The sequence below is a fragment of the Cariama cristata genome, unplaced genomic scaffold, assembly GCF_000690535.1.
Source record: "Cariama cristata isolate BGI_N322 unplaced genomic scaffold, ASM69053v1 scaffold3780, whole genome shotgun sequence".
NCBI lineage: Eukaryota > Metazoa > Chordata > Aves > Cariamiformes > Cariamidae > Cariama > Cariama cristata.
In genome coordinates this window covers 73,500-96,156 of record NW_009596207.1, presented here as the reverse complement: position 1 = coordinate 96,156, position 22,657 = coordinate 73,500, and the positions used below count along the sequence as shown (strand labels likewise).

General features: G+C 38.1%; 1 protein-coding gene across 1 annotated transcript in view; it reads right to left on the bottom strand.

Annotated features, from left to right (window-relative positions):
* Nucleotides 1–22,657, bottom strand: part of NAV3 (neuron navigator 3) — a gene marked incomplete at its 3' end in the record, with an annotated part of 114,445 nt that overhangs the window by 20,542 nt on the left and 71,246 nt on the right. Inside the window, 6 exon segments of the mRNA XM_009704972.1 lie at nucleotides 6,299–6,376; nucleotides 8,704–8,727; nucleotides 13,557–13,609; nucleotides 16,107–16,295; nucleotides 18,250–18,410; nucleotides 20,768–20,809. Coding sequence (XP_009703274.1) covers nucleotides 6,299–6,376; nucleotides 8,704–8,727; nucleotides 13,557–13,609; nucleotides 16,107–16,295; nucleotides 18,250–18,410; nucleotides 20,768–20,809 — 547 coding nt within the window.

Genomic DNA, 22,657 nt, shown 5'->3' with positions numbered 1-22,657 from the left:
TAACCACGGTTCTTTGGTACCTAACTATGCATATTTGTGCAAAGTATTTTCCTGTTCCACAGCTACAACTTCAGCTTATATCGTATACGAAAAAACCACAAGGAACTTACAGGAAAAATTAAGGAACTCATAGGAAAAATCAAGAACTAAAAAGCATCATTAAAAATGTCATCAAAGGTCACTGAGACTATTAAGTTATTGTCTGATAGCCTTTAGAGAAAGACAGCCATGTCATAACTATGGATTCTTACTAAAATTCAGGCTGTGACAGAGTAATTTACCTTTTTGGAGTAGCACACCAAAATTTTTGCATCACAAATGTAATTGGATCAAGATGATGGATCCTTCCTAATTCATTTGAGATAAAGACTATCAGGTCTTGATTTGCTAATAATAAAGAAACATAATTCAAAGGCCCATCAACTGAAAACTATTCAAGAAAAAACCTTCAATCACATTGTTCATTACTTTGATTGTTTATTATAATAGAATACTCTTCTATGAAATACAAAGTATTAATTATACATTCAGAGTAAAAAACTGTGCTGCCTTTCCCCATGGTAGCAACTGTTTATTTATTCAGCAGTCTAGGGAACATCTACTTGTTGAAATCTTATGCAGATTTGTCCCTAAAGAAATACTATGTAACAAAATGAGAAAAGCTAGTTTGAAAAAGGCTAGATTATCAGTATATTTATATGTGTGTGGAAGTATGCATAAAACATATGTATGTATATATTCCTATTTAAGATCAGACTTTGCATTTAAGTACTTAAATGAAAAATAATTCAGAAAAGAACACATTTGAAACAAATAGAAAGAAGTAACTGTGACTTTAAAAATGCTCATTAGAAATAAAAAATTCTAATTAGAAACTTCTTTTACACTTACAAATTTGGTAATTGATTTTGATTAGATTGGTAATCCTCAACTTCTGAGGATTATTTACTTTATCCAAAAGGATCCATTTTTTCATTCTCATAAAAATATTTAGGAATAGTTTTTTTTTTTTAAAGTTTCACACCTTAGAAATCTCTGTGTTAGATTTAGTAGTTTCATTCATGGCATACATAATTTGAATACCATACAAAATAGCCTGAGTACTTCATATGCTTTAAATAATACTTATTCTAAAGTAAAAATATATCTTCACAATTGAATGCAGCATTTGTACTTGGAAATAGATATACTAGAATTACAGTTAAGTAACTAGGCATTACTGGAAGTATGCCTACAGCGAAATACATCTATCTTTAACATGACATACATATTAGATACACAGATGATGTACAGCTCTTAATCTGCAGATCCATCACATACGGGTTAATTTTGACTTCTATTAACATGTGAGATTCCCACTGGAAATAGTCAAAGAGATATATGCTCTGTGAACGACTTCAGTGCTAAGATGTCAGATTTGATTTTAAACATTTCCTTCTTCATAAATGATCCCAGCCAGCCAAACCCCAAACACCTCAGCTCTTAGGTTTACAGCCCATCCTGAACACGACATTGGCATATCCAAAGACCATCTGCTAACACACTTTGCGACTTGACCTGTGGCGTTCAGGTTTATAAAACAAAGGCAAATAAATAAATTTCCTCCCACCTGACATGGCTGAATGAAAGGAGGTGTGAGAGGCCAGAAGGGATCAGGCTGATTGCAAGAAGCAACCGTACATCTGGTGACCTTTTCTGTTCGCCGCTTGCTATTATCTTGTTGTCTGGCTGTAGGATAGTGGTTCAGAGCTGGCCAAACAAGAGTATTAGCCACCGAACCCCCTCCGCTTTCTACCGGCATCCTGGGTCTACCACAGTTTGCAAGCGTGCACCCTTCAGCTTTATACAGTACAAAGCACTGATAAAAGTCCCGCTGAACAGGCTGGGTTCAGGCTGCTCACTGGAATTTGAGCCCTTGTCAGTCACGTAGCAAGTCTGCTGGTTGGACACTTTCACTTGCACTGAAAACAGGCCCTTTCTTAATTAGTATTGAGATTTGCCCTTCAGCAACACCGAAACAGGCAGCAGGGGAAAAGTCAGAATCTCAGAAAAAAACCCTGTAAATTAAGCATCCAAACAACAGCTGGGCCCTGCTTGAATTTAATCATATGCAGGCAAAACACTTTGGGGTTAATCAAATGAAATAAACTGCTGAAATCAAGCATAGTACTTGAGTCCAGTCAACAAAATCTGAATAATTAATGAAGCCAAATAAGAAAAGTCTTAGCAGAGGTTTCCAAAATGCCTGAGAAATGCTATAACTGCCAATTGACAGATTTTGATATGAACTAATACATCAAGCAAAGGCTTGATCAAATAGGTCAGATTTCAGCCTGACAATCTTTTAATGACACATGTACTACTGTCACCAACAGTCTTTTGTAGCAAAGCAAAGACAGACATGAATAGTGTTGAAACAAGATGAATAACATGCTCTTTTTTTCACTCGCATACAACACTTTTGCTCAGTTCTACAAAGGGAAATGGTAACAACAAATTCAAGCCCGAGATGAACTGTAAGGGAACATTATTTCTGGCTGTTAACAGTTTCCTTCTCCAGACTACAGGGAGGAAAAAAGTGCTGCCTCTTTTCAGACACTGAAAATATGGAAATTTGGAGGAGCTTAGGACTAAGGCTAAGACGAATGCATTTATAGCAAAGGCATCAGAAAGGACGGAGTAATTTTCTGGTCAGCAAAGGCACCAGAGAAGGGACTCTGTTCAATACAGTTCTCTGCCTGCCAGAGATGGGTGTATCTACAGAAAAGACAGGCAGTGACCAAACTTTTTTCTACATTAGACTTATTGTTCGTTCAGCTTTTAGCCTACTGGCATGCAAACGTGACTCAAAATGAGGGTCACAGTAGTATTATCCATTTATAGAGTAAAACACGGGTTTGATTTCTTCTCTGAGGATAAATTCCAGCTTTTTAATGTCAGGGGCTGGTGAAGCACGTCTCTTGGATTAGGAGATAAATGATAACTGAATACATGCAAGTAAAGCATTGCTAAGCCAGTACAGGTTCATGAAAATTAGAAGCCCATCTGAGTTTTTTATAAGGTTGTCAAACTAAATCAAACATTTGTTAGTAACTCTCATAATTGTTATGAAAAGCATAATCACTGGCATTTAAATATCAGTTCTGTAATTAGACTAAATTTCAGAGGCCATATTACAATTAAAAGGTATATACACTGTTTTCAAGCTGGATTTTATTTTTAGTCTTTAAGTGATAGTTCATAGAATTTATTTACATAATGTGCTCAAACAACTTACAGAATTAGAACTAACATATCTTTAAGTGTTCTCTTTTGATCCTTTGGACTTAGGTGGAAGTGGTTTTTTTAACACTTTACATCTTCCGTACCACAAATAGCAGAATCAGGCTTATTGTGTAATACTTTTCAGGTTTTGGTTTTGTAAAGTACATATCTCATGACAACATCCCCCAAAATGTTTACTTATAATACCTAGTAATATCTATTTTTTCTTTCAAGATTGTATTCATTGCAGAGGTGTCTAAATCCCTTGTTCATGCCTTGAGAATTTGAAGCCTCTAAGTTTCATGTTCCTGACAAGTTTAATTTTAAGGGAATTTCCACATGTTGGGGATTTGGAAAAAAGAAAGATTTCTCTGGTACCATTTAAAAGCCCCATGTGCTAAAAGGATCAGCTTTAGGATTGCTTAGAGGTTTAGAATTAAAAGAGTGTCTCCATGGAGATGGATTAGAAGGTGAGTGACACAGTCAAAAGAATGTGATTAAATTAACGTTTATACAACATACAGTGTGCACGCACGTATACATATATGCATACAAGCACATACAGGTTTACAAATGTGGTGCTTCTGGATAGGCAAAACCAGATGCACATGTATATATTTTTTAATTGTCCTGTTGAAAATGTTACCCTTCCAATTAAATCAGCAGAAAAGCTACGGGCATTCTTACTAGGTGTTCAGAAGTCCAGAGGCAGTACATGGGACCAGATCCCCAACCTATACAATGAGTTATACAGGTTAAACCCAACTAATGTCTAACTCATGCAGCAGCTTTAGTTTGAATGAAAACCAAGACAAAATGTAACATTTTCAGCTTGACTCAGTTTCTCTGAAATACGGACCAAATCTAATTGTAACTTGGAGCTGACTTTGAAAATTTGCCTAGAATAGGTAATGTTATTAGAAACCAGTCTGTAGGGTGTTTACTCCACACAAAGGAATGCTGGCCAGAGATATAGTCAATGACGTCTAAATAACACTGAGGAGAGATCAGACACAATTTGCCCAAGCGAACCGAACAATGGCCTCACTGCGTCCGCTGCAGAGGAGAATGCCCTGCCATCTTCTATTGCACTTGTTGCTGTATTATAGGCTACAGCTTTGCTGGGGTCACTGGAAAAGGACGGAGACTAAATAGAGTCATCTTTCAGCCCTCCCTTTCAACACCTCGAGGAATATGCTGGTGCTTTCTGTTCAGAGTTAGAAAGAGAGAAGGGCAAACGGCTTGTCTGCCCACAGAGTAAAGTGAGGAACGGTACCAAGAACCTGAGTTATCACCATCGGAGTGGCTCCCACACCAGCTTTAGCACAGGCACTGAGGACAAGCGCATCACAGGCAAACAGTTTGGTCTTACTGATGTGGCAGCACTGCTCAGAATCACAGAACGGGTTGGGCTGGGAGGGAACTTTAAAAATCATCTAGTCCAACCCCCTGCCCGTGGGCAGGGACATCTTTCACTAGATCAGGGGCTTGCAGGAATCAAGCTAACTCCTCTGGATAACAAAACCAGCTGCTGCTGTATGGGCATTAACAGGGCACTCGGAGTGGATGTGGGGATGTCTGTGATCGTGCTGTGCCACAAGCCCAGGCACAGCCCACCTCCCTGTGCTCCCCACCACAAGGCAGAGCTGCTGCAGCCCTGCATTCTGGGTGGAAAGTGCCCTGCAGAGAACAACGGCCTTGTTAGTAAACACGACTACCGCAGGCATGCTGGCTTAGCTCTTCTGACCTCTCCGTGTTGGTTTTAGTTTGTTGCTCTCAGGACGGGTGAGTGAAAAACTGCCCCAATCTGGCAAAGATGAAGATCAATGTCTAAAACATATGAGTGATGGAACCCCATACCCGGGATAGGCATGCTGGCTATAAATTCCCAAATGAATAACCCAACTCAGAACCTAGCTTTTGAATTTACAAGCACTGCAGGACTACAATATTGTCTGTTTCACTAGTTTATCCTCAGAAAAGAATTCGGAGCAGACTAGCAACCCATACTGCTGCAGAGGTACAAATGCCCACAGGTGTTCTGCAGCCACCTGAACAGAGCAGAAAGTGCTAAGAGCAGCTCTTCCACATTTTCACGTGTGGCAGTCCTAAGACAGCAAACAGCTTTCACACAGGTAGAGATTATTTTCTCACAACATGAACACAGTACTACTTTACCAACTGAAATAATTTCTCAGAAATTATGGCAGTATTTATAGATATAAATACTCAGCCCATCTACATTTTGAAAAAAAAAATGCACTCTATAGGTTGCTCAAGACATCAGGAAACTGCTTTCTTGAAATGCAAGATACTCTCTTGCAACTTCATCTCAGCTTTCCTTGGGAATGGTAACTATAGTCATAACTTGAATTGCATTTAAAAATCACTAGACAACAGATTGTTCAGTAACTATCTGATAACCTCATCTGAAACCATAGTAACCAGACAGGATTATAGCTCACGTTCCCTGCACAGCATTATTTTCTGATCACATGTTCAATAACTCACATTACCAGTGTATGACAATTGGAAGGAACACCAGGGAGCTCTCTGTGAAACTGCCCAGTTTTCATTAGTTATACATCAGCACAGTTGTTGCAGCATTTAATTCTACGTACAATTGTATACCGTGCTTCCCTCCACAACTATCTGCGTTTTGCAGGGTTTATCTTTGTGAAATGAAACTATAACGAATTCTATCTGAATATGCAATTCATGCCCTTTCTTTGGCTGTGTCTCCTTATTTGGGGGCGTTTTTTTAATTGAGTCTGAGGAACGAGTGAAACTGAACTGGATAGGACTGTTGTCACATCCAAAGTGTGCAAACTCTCCTTTCCATTTCCATTGTGTTTGGTTACAAGATTTCTTCTGCTTGAAGCTGAGGCAATATAGGCATTTAATGAAATAATTAATTTGAAACACACATACACGCAAAGTAAAAGTCTCCCAGACCATGTGTTCAGGAAGAGCTATTAGCCAATTTGATAATGTATTCTTCAATAGTGTTTATGATCATAAGAAAAATACTTACATTTGCCGAAAGTTGAGAAGTAAGGGTAGCAACTTTCTCTTGTGATGCAACCAGCTCTCTCCGTAGTTTCTGAATTTGCTAGGAAAAAGATGACTGCTGTCAGTATTTCAGCAATTTCCTTTTGTTGTGTTTTTTTTTGTTTGTTTTCTTAAGGGATCACTAACAGGTTTACAATGTCTTAGTTTCACATTTTAATCTCAGAACTCTTCAGAAATACAAATTATTAAATGTTGGCACTTAGTGTTGCTCCAACTGTTTTCTTGCACTTAACTTGTGTATGAGCTAGAATTCCAGTTAAGGGAGCACGTGTAGGCAAATGCTTAATTACTTCATATGTACAATCCTCTGTTTTCACATGTAAATGTCATGGTTTTTTACCAAATCCCGTAAGTTCCAAACATATCCTTAGTGTAATCAAGGATAGCAGCTCTGGATGAGGCCTGAGATTATGAAACACGAACAAATTTGGGTGAGGTTCACTGTGCCTGACTGTAGACATGATGCAACCGACATATGTTAAATGTCTACATTAGACTCAGATAAAGTGCCAAAAAGCACTCCTGCACTGCCTGGCGTGAAGAAAGCTTTGACTGCTACCTCAGACACAGATTTTTGCTTCATGGATGTCTAAAGTTAGATGAGGTACAGTAATAATTTTTTTTTCTCTAACACAATACTTCCTACAGTCCCTGTGATTCAAACATGCAGTCTCTTTATATACTATTCAAAAACTTGTTTGCCAACTTAAAAAAAGAAATGTAGCTTTAAATGTGCTTGTTCACATGAAAGTAAGTTTAATTCAAGGCTCCTGTATCTTTTGATAAAAACGAAAATCCTTAAGAAAAATACCTGTTTACATTTCAGCTAAGACAGATACAAAGCATGAAACGCGCATTATTTTAAGCTCATTTAACCCTATTTGAGATCTTACTGGAACTCCAGGCATTTCACAGAACTTAAGCACAGCATGGAGTTTCACTTTGAAAGCCCTTTCACATCCAGACATAAAAGAAATTATTCCAGACTAGAGAAGTAAAACGTCTAAAACTAGTTTAGGAAAGGGAGCGCATAACGTTCACTAGCAAAGACTATTGCAGTACTTTAATTTTATGACTCCCGTGAAAACCAACAGGGAATATTGCAAAAGCTTTAAGAATGAACAAGTTCCTGTATATCTATGATACAAAAATAGATAGGTCATTTACACTAGCTCAGAGCCAAGGAGACTGATTATTGAGCTGTGCTCCATCCTGGACTGCCACTTTTCTTTTTCCAAGTTTTCTCCTCGGTTTTCAATAGCAATTATTTGACCTTCCTGCTTAAGCTACACTTTCGTCATATTGCTGCAACTATATGTAGGTAGTTCTCATGAAGTGCTGTTCAACATCTCCTGCAAGAGGATCACAAAGCAGAACTAGATACTAAGAAAACATCATGTAGAAATACATAGGAAAGAAATGTTGTTTCATCTCTATAGACAGCCCTATATAAAGGGCAATGAAATGAGGAATTGTCATTTACACTGCTGAGCTATGGCGTGCTTCTTCACCTTCTTTGCTTTAACTTTCAGAGAAAGGAGCTTAGAAAATTCAGGTAGAAATTATATTGAAACATACTGCGACAAGTGAAGAAGAGTATGTTTATTTGTTGAACTTCCTCAAAATATCTTGTAGTTGACTTTTTCTCTGATTAGAGTAGTAAAAATAGAAGCAGCATAAATGCAGGAGAGGGAAGGGATGTAGCTCTGTGAAGTGGAAGAGCACCCCTTGGTGCTGCGTTTTATTGCTTCTACTCCTGGGTGCCCTTTCAATACAACCTGGACTTCATTTTGAGAAAGGCTGTAATTGTATCCAGCTGCTGACCCGGGCTTGTCACCCATTCTTATACACTGTGAGGAGAAAGAAGCTGTTTTCCACGTCACATTTGATTTATTTCTGAAATCAATCCGCGTTGCTCTGAAATCCATCAAAGTGGGCAGTTTCAGAAATGTAATATAATGCAAAATGGAAGGGAGAGAAGTTCAAAGTGAACATTTGAAGTATTTTTCTCCTGAAAGGCAGCACATTACCTTGAATTGCACAGTCCCTTAGATCCAGTACAGAGAAGCATTAAGTCTGAAATCAGACGTATCACAGCTCCTCTGCTCAGAAGACCGATTCTCATCGATTTTTTTCACCTTTTTCAGAACCTCAGCCAGGAGGCATTCTTCCGCACGATGCTAAGAAAACACCTTCTACTGCACTAGAAGCTGCATCAGCTTTCTACCAATACTTCTTAAAACGTGGTGCAAAGACACAGGCTGTATTTTCCCCAGCCGCTCAGCAGTTTAGCCATAGCAGATAAAGCATAAACTTTAAAATAATATAATGCAATACATGAATACAAAAGTGAAGAAAAGTTCTTACCTCTGAATGTGCCTTTTCTTCTGCCTAGAAGAAAACAAAGAAGAAATGGCTTAGAAACAGTGTGCAACATAATTGAGGTAATAGAAAACAAAAGCCAGCGACACTGAAGTGAAATGAATAGCTTCATAGATCCATTACATTTAAGAAAAGTATGCAGTAAAAACAATAAATGGAATTCTTTTCAACTTACTTGGCAAGGCTCCAGCTGAAACCCCAAAGAGTTTGCCAGCATACTGACAACATGAAACAGTGGATAAAGGGAGAACAGGAACAGAACTGCAGAAACTGCAGCTACATTTCTAAGATACAAAAGAAAATTTGCTATGCTGTCACCGCATGGTCCTTAGTCTGTTACCAGCAAGCTTTTACACCATAATGATTATTATGGTTCCTGGAATTATATTGGTTTTACTGTACACTGAGCAATATTCCTAGTAGACTAATGGCTGCTAAGAGAAGTTGACCATAAACTAGTGAAACGTGTATGGGGGGAAGGGGAGGGGAGAGGGGTACTTGCACTTTAAAGTAATTTCTTCCATAGAGAGTACTGACCAAAATATTAAGGGCTATCAAGGCATGTTTCAGCTTAAACTTGCTAATAATAGTTAATAATTTTAGATATGTTCCATATTGTTATGTATTGTGTCATATAATGATGCCATTTACTCAGAAGTCTTTTTCAAAAAGCTAAGAAACTAAATCATTGCAAGGTAAACCTTTGAAAGTCATTAAATTTGTACACATGGGAGCAGTCTAATTTAGGGAGCACTTGGTAGACAGAGAAATCTTGCTTCAGTGGGATTCTAATGGAAAGGAGTGCTGGGCCATGAGAGAGGAACTCTTTCATAACAGAAAATAAGAATCAGTTCATGTACTGGAAAACAATCCACCCCATGATCTGAGACGGCCCAAGTTAGAGAAGTAGTCTAACATTGTCTGGAAGAGAAGTAAGCAGTAAAAGGAAAATGTGGGTAGAAGAATTAGCTATAAATAACACTAAAAAAGCTAAGAAAACCCAAAGTAAGAGCTCCTCAGAAGATTCCCTGACATCAGGCAGTATCTGTGTTATTACAGACTAATACAGCTGCTTTTTTAAGCCTGTATTAAGCATGGCTTTTGTGCTGTTAGAATTTTAAGAATTCATTACAGAAATGTTTTCTTACTTTACCTGGTGTAGGGGGAGAAGACTTTTAGAAAATGCCTCTTTCCATACATGCTTATCTGTTAACAGTCACTAAAAAGACTGCGATGCTGTGGTATTTCCCTGTGCAACACTTAGAACTGCTCTTGGCTGAAACTACTGTAATACCTGATACATTATTAGATGGGAATGATTGGGAATAGTGATTGTTTACTTGCCAGCACTAATGTGACATTCATACTGATACTAACTTTCTGATCTATGTTCCCAAAAAGGAGATCTGCCTACAGAAAGAATTGAAATTCTTTTCTCATTGTTGTTACTTCATGCATGTAGTGCATGAAAAGTCACAAAGGGATCAAGAAAGACCATGTCCCCTTATGAATTCTACTGTGCCAAGAAAAGCAAAAAAAAAAAAAATTAAGGGTTAGTGACCTTTTCCTGAAACCGCCATGTGGGGATGTGGTCCCTCGTCCTCAGACCACTGGCCCCTGCTGATGAAGGCAGTGCCACATGTCGTTACCAGATGACTCCCTCACTGTATGAGGAAGCGTTGCCTCTCTCCCAGAGGTCAGAGAGGTGGCTCCCACAACTCAACTTTTGTGGGCAGTGGAAGAAGGAAATGAAAGAGAAAGAACAGAATTCTGGGTATATCATCAGTTTAAAAACCAAAATCTGACAACTAAATACACCTGAGCAGTTTTTACTTAAGAGTTCGTGCTGACACCATTGTAACCTAGCACTCAGCCATTGGTTTAAAAGGCTCTAAAGTGAAATAATGCCTTTTCTCCCTCTACTTCTCCATCATATCCATGCATCCCATCCTTGTAAGGATTTTTTTTTTCAATTTTTGAAGACTTAAAATATTAGCATACAAATGACATGTCCTTACACATCTCCTTTGAGCTTGGCTTAGCACAGTTAACGAAGTCTAGGGATTCAAAGTGTAGCTAATGCTGAGAGCCGGTGCAAGAAATACAGCAATTAACTAAATATGTGCAAATTGCAATGTCTCACCTACTGAGCAGGAGGAGATTAAAATTGGAGACAACCTATCATAATTTACACTATCACACATCTTTTTCAGCTTCTCAGAGAGCTAGATATATTCACTGCCAAAACTGAATCTGTATTTCAATCCTACAGTCTACTAAGTCCGCTTACATGGCATACTTTTCTGTGAAAGAAAATGGTTGTCTCGGTACATGCATACCTCTACAAGCTAGATTTCCAGTCTATTCAAGTGAGTCCTGAAAATCCAAATGCAAAGCAAGATGAAAGCCAAATACAGAAAATACTAGTGAATGCAGAACTTCTGCCTCATTGGACTTATTCACTGCAATGGCAGCAAATAATGAAATGTCTCTTCTGAATCTCACATTCTAATTCTCAAAGAACCAATCTTCAGAGAATAACTTCAAGATTTTAAGCTGTCCTCTAGTAATAATACATAAATATATTGATTTTTATTAGTACTTTGTAACTTTCCAGTGATTAGGCTGCAGAAAACCGCTAGCACCAAGGCTTAAGGCAATGCTTGAGAAATCTGACAAATATATTTGATTAAGATACTTATGGAAAGGCAGCTGCTTTGGAATTCCTGCTTAATGATTTTGGCCTGGTTAAGTAAGGTAAAAAAGCTCTTGCACTACTCTTTGAATCTAGTAATAGCTGAAAGGGAATTCCATGTGCTATAACCCTGTGAAGCTACCCCTTTCTGGAGGAGATGGGGCACGGCACCATATCATCGAACAATGAAACGTTGTTCTCTGCTTTCAGCTGACGTGATACTGATTGCCAGCCTTTCATGTTTCTGTACTCCACTTGTGCATCATCTTCTGATTAACTGCTGAATAGTTTAAACTTTTTTCACAGGATAAGAGGGATCAAGCAGAAGAAATTCTGATCAAAAATAATCCCTAAAGGTCAATCCTAGTAATTTGGCCATACTAATTCCTCTCTTGCCCTTTACAGATTTTTCTGTAACTTCCATTATCTTGTCTACATAATCCATAATTTAAGGAGCGGGGCTTAACTGCTACTTGAATTCATAGTCAGAGGTTTCAGAAGACATTCCACTTAAAGTATGAAGTCGGCTAAACAGTTTAAAGTTTGTTTTGCAGGAAAAATACTGTTCTTTAATATCATGGGGTTTAGGTACTATTTCCAAGACCCTGTAATCCTGAATGATAGTAGGTTATATAAATAGAAAGTATTAGTAAACTCTTGCTACATTACACGACATCAGAGCAGAGATATTTCAGATTTACTGACTGATCGGGTGCTGAAGGTATCCTGTGTCACTTTATAATTTGATTTTTACCTTCTATCAGTTTCATAGCATTCTTCTAAAATTTGACATCAAAGCTTGAATTATAATTTTGGACAGCCCTCCCACACAAACTGATCACAGTGTCTCACAGACAGGGAAATAAGAGTAAAGACTTTTTGACTACCAAAACGAAAGTGGAAAGCTTTGCTTTGAATGTTAGTCATACCTCATGTGCAGCCAGTCTGTATGCACATTTTAACCCCCAAAATAATTCAGGACTGGTCTGGACTGGAATTGCTTGCAACTTGCTGCTTAAGGCCTGGACAAACCTGCTTGTGTACCAGATGTTTTAGACATGCCCTTGTACAGACCTTTTTATGATTAAACAGAACTAGGAGAGGCACCATTGTGGTAGACGTTGTGCATGGATGCAACCTACTTTCCAAGCTAACGTGAGTTTAGCAGTGAGATAGGGCTACCAAATGGTACAGAGGCATCAGACTGCATGGACTCAGTATTCCCAGGCAAGAACTGATGCTGGCTCTGGGTAGAGGAGTCCATGTCATTCCTGGGATGTCAGCTGACACTATTCAACACCTGAAAACACGGAGAAGAGACAGACTATTCATGAATGCAGGGTATGAAAGCAGAGAAGGGGGTTCCTCGCCCATCAAAAAGGACTGCTACAGCATGTAATTGTAGCTAGCGAATAGGTTGCAAAGCAACTGCTGTGCATTATCAAGGGAATGTCCAGACACGTTTAACTCCCCCCATATGGATAACTTCTTGTTAGCAAAACAACTGAAGCAACAAGTTATGCAGAAGATCTCAAAAAGATACCTAAATAATAAAATAGAGGAAAAAAGTCAAAATCACAACTTCTGCTTGAACTAGAATACGATTGTTACTCTGATTAATCTAATTAACTAAGATTAATCATTTTTTTTTCGCTCTTCTCTTTGGAAATAAAATCTAAGTGCTCTCATTTGCAACAAAGATCAGTAGACGTTTAAACTGCAATTTGTATCTCCCTTACCCTGAAGCAATCTTGTGTTTTTCAAGAAGTATACCTCAACGAGTGACAGGACAAAAACACTTTGTAAATTGTGCAATTAGAAAAGTAGTTGAAAATAAGCAAAATCACTCAAAATTATCAACTGCAATAGCATAAGAACCCCCCTTAAAGAGAGACTATTACCTTCTTTCTAGCTTTCAAAATAAACACTATGTGATTTTAAGCAGTTCTAGGCAGATCACATAAAAAGATGAAACTAATGTATTCTAAAATAGCATGACCATAATACCGAAGTTGAACATAAATGTTCCTGCTTTATTGCAGTACAATTTTAATCCTTCTGAACCTCAAAGTATTGAAATTTTCATGAACAATGAACCAGAACAGAGGCAGGCAGAATTTTTTTCTAAAATGTCAATACTCACCGTAGAGTAGAGAGAGGATGTGCTGGAGACAAGTGATAATGAGGACCCATGTACTTTAAAAAAAGGAAAATAACATGAAATATTGATGAAAGCATAAAACTTGCCCCACGTAGCTCAATAACTAAACATGCTTTTAAAATGAGAGCCAGTCTTCCATGAAGAGCAATTATGAGCTATCAGTATAGAAAAGCTATTGATTTTTTTTTCCTGCACTTAAAAAGATTGTTCTATACAGAAAAAGCACTTTTCTGTGTATGAGGTAGGAGAGCGAACCAGTGAAATTCAGTATTATTACCAGCAAATCAAGCATCACTTTTGTTGTTTTGACAACAAATCACTTGGTAAATACACTCTTTAGAGAAATCAGAAATGGAGCAGTTTATACACCTGTCCAAAGCTGAGCAAACTGATTTTAATAAGAGACTATGCTTTGCAAAACTGTTCACATTCCCTGGGGTGAGTTCCCAGGCTTTGCTCAGCTGGTTTCTCCCCTCAAAACAATGCAGGCTCGTGTATTTGTAGTCCGTGTGAAGGGGTTACTGCAAGATGTAGTGCCCTATTTCCAGTAATCATCAGTAGAGTCAGACTCAAGAGCACCATGTGAATGTTGCAGGACTACTTCAACTAAAAAAATGGGGTTCCTGATCTTTCTGAAAATGGCAAGTGAAGACTAAACTGAAACAAAATTGCCCCTTCTGATTCTGATGACTCTCCTGAGGAAGGATATACCAACAGAGAATTTAAAAAAAAAAATTATTTCATTACTTCTTTTCATTTTTGTTTCAAAAGAAATTTGTTTAATATTTTTAATCTGCCAGGATTTGGTAAATAAATTATTTTGCTTTAATAGCTACCTGGCATTTGTACGCCAAACTGACAATACAAGAATACCTGCATTAGCCAAACAGACTTTAAATCTAGTTTTGTAACGGGGCAAATATTTACAAAGATGTGGTACACTGACCACTGAAACCCTATTGCTTTCAATCTATCTTTGGTTTTCAGTCTCTGCTTTAAATTTCTCAGTTAAACTCCCATTCTGCTCTCGTACACAGTGGCTTTACCCATTACCTCACTTTGACTATAACCTTCTTCAGAGCTCCTATCTTAAATAAAATACATTTGGCCTTCCAACAGCATCATTTCACGTTAATCTCTAATGACTGTAAACTGCTGAAAACTGTTTATTATTGCTGCACTGACTTTCATTTACTCAGGCTGATCATGGTTATCCACTCCAGCTGGATGTGAAACATGACTAATGAAAAAGCTTTCATTAAAGCCACCGGTGACCCATTACTGAAATTCTAGATTTAACACCTCTTTTTCTATGCATAAATTATTTGCCTTGTTTTCTCTATTATTCTTCCAGTGCTTCCTTTGATAATTCTCCTGTTCCTCAGCAAAGGGTCTGTAGTCACCTCTGTCCTTGAATTATGTGATACGCTCCTGTGCAGTCAGCCATCCTCTCTGTGCTGACAACTCACAGCTTGACCTGTCCTGCACCCTACTGCTAGCATTACATACCCAGATGTCTGCTTGACACATCATTGAAAACACAGAAGAAGGAATTGAAAAGTAAAAGTATTAGTTGTCGGTTATTTCATCTAGGACTTTTTATTTTTTTCCCTTTTATCTCATAACTATGTGCTTTGGGGCTAGGGAAAAACTTTATTTGCTTGTTATAAAGACCATTTATATTGTCATCACTTAGCTGTAAGTAAGATCAATGAGATGATGTTATAGAATGAATCTTTAGTGGGGGTTGTGGGGTTTTTTTTCCTTTTTTTTTCCCTTTTTTTTTTTTACATTAAAGGGTGCGAGAACTTTGTGCTTACGGGAATTCTGCAAATAATTAGATTTACCAGAAATGTTAGGCAGAAGAAAATTTTACAGTGCATTTAATTAGGAGTTGTCAGATGCTCTGTGGTTAAAAAAGAATAAAAACCAAGACCAAATCAAAAAATATTCCCCAAATTCCAGGTGTCGTACATAGTATTAAAGAAATCAGACCAACAGTAAACTGTATAAAGAAAGTAGTGAAGTCAGACTAAATGACAGAGTTTAAATACAGAAATTCACACAGTGTTTGCTGTAGGAGGCTGTAGGAAAGTGAGGAAATGAAATGACTACAAAAGAAAAGGGAGGCTAAGTAACACTGGCATGGAAAAAAAAGGAAATACAGAAGAAGGACTAAGAAAGTATGGAATCACAGTAGTCAACGTATGCTCAGACATTTCAAATGTAGAGGCAAAAAGAAGATAATTTTCCAAGAATGGCTTCCTTTCCTCCAAAATTTCTGATAAAGGATTTATACATGTACACCATACACAGCATTGCATATCACTGTGTGAAAGAAATACATTCCACAATTTAGGGTAAGGAAGTCCTGTGAGTTCAGCTCAACAGAACTGAAAGAAAGCTTTACAAAATTATTTAAGTTTTCATGTTGCAGAAGAAATATTTTAAAATTTTACTACACTTTGGAGGCCTATTTTAGGGGCCTATTTTGGGACCTATTCGCTGATCCAAATAGTAACTCAGTCTTACCTTCTTCCATGCTGTCCCTGAATGAACCTGAATGACTAATGGCTCGTGGTCTCTCTTCTAAGGATGTAGCACTGCCACACAGTTGGGAGTCATCATACAGATCAAAAGAAGTGTCTTGTGCAGGGATGCTGTTTGAACGCATCATACTGGGTCCAGGAAGGTTAAATTGAGATAGGTTGGTCGGACTCACTGGAATACAAAGCTTTATTAATGAAGCATATTTCCAACAAATGAATTTTGGTTCTGCATGAAATTGTAATGTAGGACTAGCATGGTTAGGTGGACTTTACGCTGTAGAGAAAAATGAAAGGCTTTTATTCCTACATACAAAGCCACCACAAAAAGGTGAAGCAGATGATCTCCAAGGAGCTGGATGAGGCTAATCCTGTAAAACACATGGTAACACTAACACCGGTGTCTGAATACACACTTGTTCACTTTGACAGACCAAGACAGAAAATCAATGGGAGAGATTCAAAAGTTAAAAGTTAAAAAGGAATAAGAAGTCATAAATATTTTTTATAAGCAGCTCTTCTAATAAATCAGTATCTCTATTTTAGTGTTATATACCTATATTACTGACTGCTGTTAAGACCAAAGTTTATTGGCATATGCAAGACCTATTTATCCTTTGATTTTCTACAGCACCTACCACTGTAATAGGTTAAAATTCCTGCACAGCCCAGTTGAATCTCATCATAATAAATACGAGTGGTTAATCACTCATGGTTAAAATCCAGAACAGCGTTGATAAACCTATTTTAAGCTTTTGCAAAGTTTGTTTGCCATTAGGAAGGAAAGCCTGGTTATTGTTCACCTATACCACATGAACTCAATGCCTAGAAGAAAAAGCTAATTGTCTATCTAAATTCAGCCTCAGTGTTTGGACATTTATTTCAGATCATGCAAGGTTTGCACTAAGTCATAAACTACCAGAGAAGCTCTGTTTTGAGAGCAAATTATTCCATAGGGCTATGACAATGACAAAATAAATTTACCCCCCCCCCATTAGGTTTTTATGTTGCTGTTACAAGTACAAGAGCTATGAACAAAAAGAAAAGGAAGATAATTGTAAGCAGAAAATGATAGAGTGAAAGAAACACTGCTTAAAAGGAGCTGTCTCTAAAACTACTACAAGTACACAGAGGAAATCCAAAGCAGTGGCTTGCTTAGCCAGGATCCAATTTCATTTTTAAAAGTGGCTTTGTTCAACTTCTTTTGCCATATGTAATAAAGATCAACATTTGTATGTCTGATCAAATTTCTTTTGAGTGATTGTAACCTACAGATGCTGTAAGCTGAAACAGAGTGATGGAAGTATGAATGCTTCAAAGGTTGCTGCTAATTTCACAGTAAGGGCCTAAACCACAAAAGCTCATTGTGAACCTAGATATGTGTCCAGTGCGGTGCAAATAAATGGTTTTCTATTAAGCATTAAAGAAAAAATAAAATTATTATCAAAACTAAATTTGCATTGGATTAACTTGAAACAAGATCCAGAAGAAACAAATCTAAATCTTGACCTGTAATCAAATAAATCTGAAATGTGACACACATCCCAAAATATTATATTGCATTCAAGGTTAGGATTTGGATTGGGTCAAGTGCAGTTATCATAGAATCACAGAACCATTTAGGTTGGAAAAGACCTTTAAGATCATTAAGTCCAACCGTTAACCTAACACTGCTAAGTCCACCACTAAATCATGTCTCTAAGCGCCACATAGCCAGGTCCAGCCACTGAAACACACTGGAAAGGCCCATCTCAAAGCAAACCTGTACAGAAGAAAAAAGCAGTGTTTAGTGTCTGGATTGATGTTCACTAAAATCACTGGAAAGAATCCTACTGACTGTGAATCCTAAAAGATGAGTAGCTTTGAACTAGAAGTTAATTTCCAGCTCTGACTCAAATTTTCTTCTCCTTAGGCAAATCATAGACAATCTGTGCTTTTTTTCTGTGTGTAAAACAGGAGGTACCCTGGCCTACTCCATGAAAAACACTGTGAGTTTCCCTTCGTTAGTGAGGTATGGTGATGGAGATGTTAAATAAACTATCTAGTCTGTTAAACTAAGAAATATGAACAGTTGAATTTTATGATTCTATTCTAGAGTGGGAGAAACAGTGGAGGGAAATGGCATTTACCCAGGTTGGAAAAGTGATATTTTCCAGTTGCAGATGAAGACATAGCTGAAGGAGAAACAAGCGGGGACTGACTGCCAGTGTCTTGCAGGCCTCCAGTTGAATGGGAGCGCAGCCATTCCTTGCCTTCCTCCTGACTCGTCTGCCGGGATGATGGAGTATATCTGAAAAACCACAGCTGACATGCTCAAAACAACGACAAGGTCACGGTTTGGAAAGAAACATGTGCCACATAAATACCCTTCACCGGTTAGATAAAATAAACCCCTTGGAAAATATCAAGTCTATTCAAGTGATTATCACCAGGGATTTTAACAAGGTAAAATTTACCATCTAATTACAACAGAAACAGTACAGGACTTGAAACTCCTTTCCTCTTCATCCCCCTCCCCAAACCAGCATTCCCTTCCTTTGAAGAGATATGATGATAAACCATAGAAGACAGACAACTGAGCTTACAGGAAAGGGCTTCAAAGCTATAGGAAGTGTACAGGTTGAAGCAAAAGCTCGGAAGCTGTATGGCTAGGATGGGGAATGGATGGGGAATGGACGGACTAGAAGCTAAGAAATGTGAGTAGCTCCTTACAAAATGACATGTACCACAGATCATGTGGGCAATTGGTTAGGTGACAGGAGAGAAACAGATCAACAACTCTGAAAAAGGAGGTTGCATCGGTAATGACAGCTACCCATGGTCATACGCGCGGTCTGCTGCCCTGAATGCTACTTGGCATTGCGTCCTGCCCCAAACTGGGGGGAGGGAAAGGGACAGGAAAAATCCGCAATTAGCAGAAACAAGTTCTCTGGAAGGAAGAAGTCTGGCAACCAAATAATTCACCAACTGCTTCCTATGGCAAACCAATAAAACAAGTGTAACTTGACATGTGGGCTAAGAGGGAGAACTGGTAACTCACTGGTCCAGCCTCTTTTGGCTGGGCTGGAAGAAGGGCAATTCTGGCAGTGGTTAAGCATTAAAATGTGCAGGCAGTGTGGGTCTTAATCAAGAGACTGTTTTCAGCAATCTCTGCAATAGCCTGCTTCATTCAGCACAATCTCCTACGGAGAAGTGAGCACCTTCTTCACCACTGTCGTGAGCCATCAGTGTTCCCCAAACAGCGGAGCAGAAAGGGCTTTTGATATTCTGGCTTCAGGCTTGCAAGGCACAAGTATTTCTGCTTAGAAAGCAGATTAAATGAACATGTAAGTTCTTATGTTGTGCTTGGGGTTTTGTACAATATTTTATGGCATTAAAACATCTTGTCCTAATTAAATATTTCTTTCTCCCTTCAGAAGGACAGCTATGATCTTTGCTTATAAATGTGGTAGAACAGAGTTACCCACTGGTTATCAGATCAGAAAGATGGCAAAATGAGAATTCAGGATCTGGGTCTTGGACTGGGATCTCTGCACATTAAATCAAACTGACAGCCCTTCTGGGATAACTGCTCAGGCTTATATGCCTATAAGCTGTTTTCCCACTCCATTTCACTTTCAGCTTTCAGCCACCATTACAGTTGTACAGCCATAAACCTCAATCATCCCATTGTACCCTTGCAGGGTCCCCTTTATGCCTCTTTCATGTCTTCCACCTTTTCCATTCTCTCTGAATCCAAAATGATTGTTTTGGGATAACAGGAAATCTGATTAACTTCTTATTGAGGAACAGCTGGTGCAGAAAAGCAGAAGGTCCTTTCCAGTGACAACACTTCAGCACTACCTTAAAATTTCATAAAATATTATTTATCAATAACTCAAGAGATTTAACTGGGTCATTTCAGTGACTAGAAGGCTGCAGAATGTCTGTGTGCATGCATGCATGTCCTTGCTTGCCAAATCTCCTTCCTGGATTAGGGAGATAGGCTTCCATGCCTGATGAGACCAGCCAAGTTACCTACTGATCCCCTCTTTTAACCATGGACCAGAGAAGCGGGTGGATGACTTCTGTTTTCTGTGTTGAAGACAGCTCTAATTAGTGGGGAATTAGTAGCAAAGTTGAACTCTGAGTATTGCTGGGTAGAGACCAAGAAGAGTAGCTGGAGCAGGGCTCATTTTATAGTTAACAAACCTTGGATATTAAAATTAGCATTTTCTAGCCCTACCCTTTACTAGATCTTCAAGTTAAGTTGCATGAGTGTTTGCATTTAGAGTGCAAGTTCAGATCCACCTCTAAAATCTTGTTTTTCTCAATAATCTTTTCAATAATTAGTCCCATTGAATTGCAAAAGTATCTTGTTCTGTCTCTTTTAGCTCTCCAGGATTCAATGCCTTTTAAGATTCATTGCACAAGGAAGTTATCCTTAACAGTATTCACTTTCCACGATATATCTTGAAAGGCAATTTATTCACTATGCAGACTTGGAAAGAAAAAGTCCATTGTTAAAATCTACATTTTCTGGTTTGAATTTAGATACCAAGAACTCTGTTGTAAACAGGATCAAAGGGAGAAAGAGAAGGAAAGACAGTGTATAAAAGGTTATAGGAAAACAGAAAAGCACCAGTCATGCTCAAAAAATATATATACCTTAATCCCTTTTTGGGTAGTGTATTTCTGTCAAGCTGCATGCTGTTAAAACAAAAAAAATCCCTAAGGACATACAGCAAACAGGACTGTTCAGAATTACAAATTTTAAAGGTCTAGATTTGTGTACATAACAGAAGGTCATTTAATGCTTTTGAATATATCTTTCATGATAAATCCCTGGCTCACTGGAGGGGACAACAGGACATGGACTGCTGCACGTTCATTTTTCATCTAGACATGCTGTGGGCTGGGTCAATGGTACTTTGGAGATTGTCCAAGTCGGAAAGAAGTCCTTCCTTACCATTTCTAACCTTCCTACAGCTTCATCCTGCAATCTGTGTGAGAATCATATGGTCACAGTATGAATCTTTCTTTTTCACAGTTGCCTATGATATGCCAATAGATTTCTGAAAGAAATGAAGGTTGTGGCACCTGCTAAGAGACAGCATGGCTTTGCCAGAAGCCAAATGATAGCTTTGTGTATAGAAATACATGCTAAATATATAGACCCTTGGCTTTCTGTTGTGTTGGGGCTCACATAGTAAGGTGATGGTGGGGACAATGAAAAGTGGCACCAGAGCGACGTTGTTCGATATTCATGCACACACGGTGGCAGAGTGGCTGATTACTGGAAATCTATGGCTGGAGTTTTCCTAATTTAATCCCCATCACTAGAAGGGCACCTGCTAGTCTTCCTTCAAATAAATGTCATTTGGGCATTTCCTCATAAAGACTTGATAGATCAATCCCTGACTAGTGTGGGTTGAATTTGAACTAGTTATCATCAAGTAAATGTTGCAATGTTTTTTGCCTTACAGACGTAACTTAGCGTTACCATATAGATTAAATCGCAAAATGGCTTTAGAAAGTATCTGTATTACATATCATAATCACACCTCTGAGAGCAACAGTAACTTAGGACCCTTCCTACCCAGGAAAATCCTCATGCCATTATTAAAGGTTGTTTCATATTGTGCTGGGTGCCCTACTGTCACATAACCTTGATCCAAACAGGTAAAGGCAGTGAAAACACTGTTGGCGTTAACAACCCGTTACCATTAGGGCTCAGACTAATGGAGGTAAACTGGTCTTAATCACCAGGAAGTTTTATAGGCAATTTTACCAGTTTAATCAGGGCCTTGTTCTACATGGGGAGAAAGTGAATGGAAGGAGAAACTTAGCAGGATATCAGCACAGGCCCATCTATCATGGTCCATGTGAGAGTAGTCCTCTATCAGACAGACTAGCTTTTTAGCATTTTGCTCCCGACATAACTAACAGGACCAAGAAGGGCTGGTAAAAGGACAACATAAATTTGAAGGCATTATTCATGTATTTTTTAGTTCCTTATAGAGAAGAATGGGGCTTTGATATTCCTTTACGTACCTTTATGCACCTCTAAATTTCAAAACAAACGAACATGATCATATTAACAACTCCAGTTTCTTCTGCAAATAATTCAAACAACCTAATGAACAATATATTTTCTAATATTACTTTAACTTGAAGTTCTATGTATTTCAAAATAATCTATAGTACATTATCTAACATTAAAGGAGCCAATCAGTGGTCCTTTAAAGCAATTCACAAGCCAAAAGTTCTAAGTCAGTCAGATAAACAGGCTAATACTGACCACAGGGTTTTGCTAAAAAACTTTAGAATTCAGATACTCAAATGAAATAGGGGTGAATATTCCTTAACATGAGCATGGAATTATTGCAACTGCATAAAAGTGAATGTAGCAGACATTAATTCTGTGTTTTTAAAACACTAAATCTTGTGAAGATGCTCTTATATTTCAGATAATTGCATGAAACTATTAACCATTCTTCCATGTAACTATTAATTCAGAGCGATAACTGTCCATATCTTTTTAGTATCTGAAAGCCT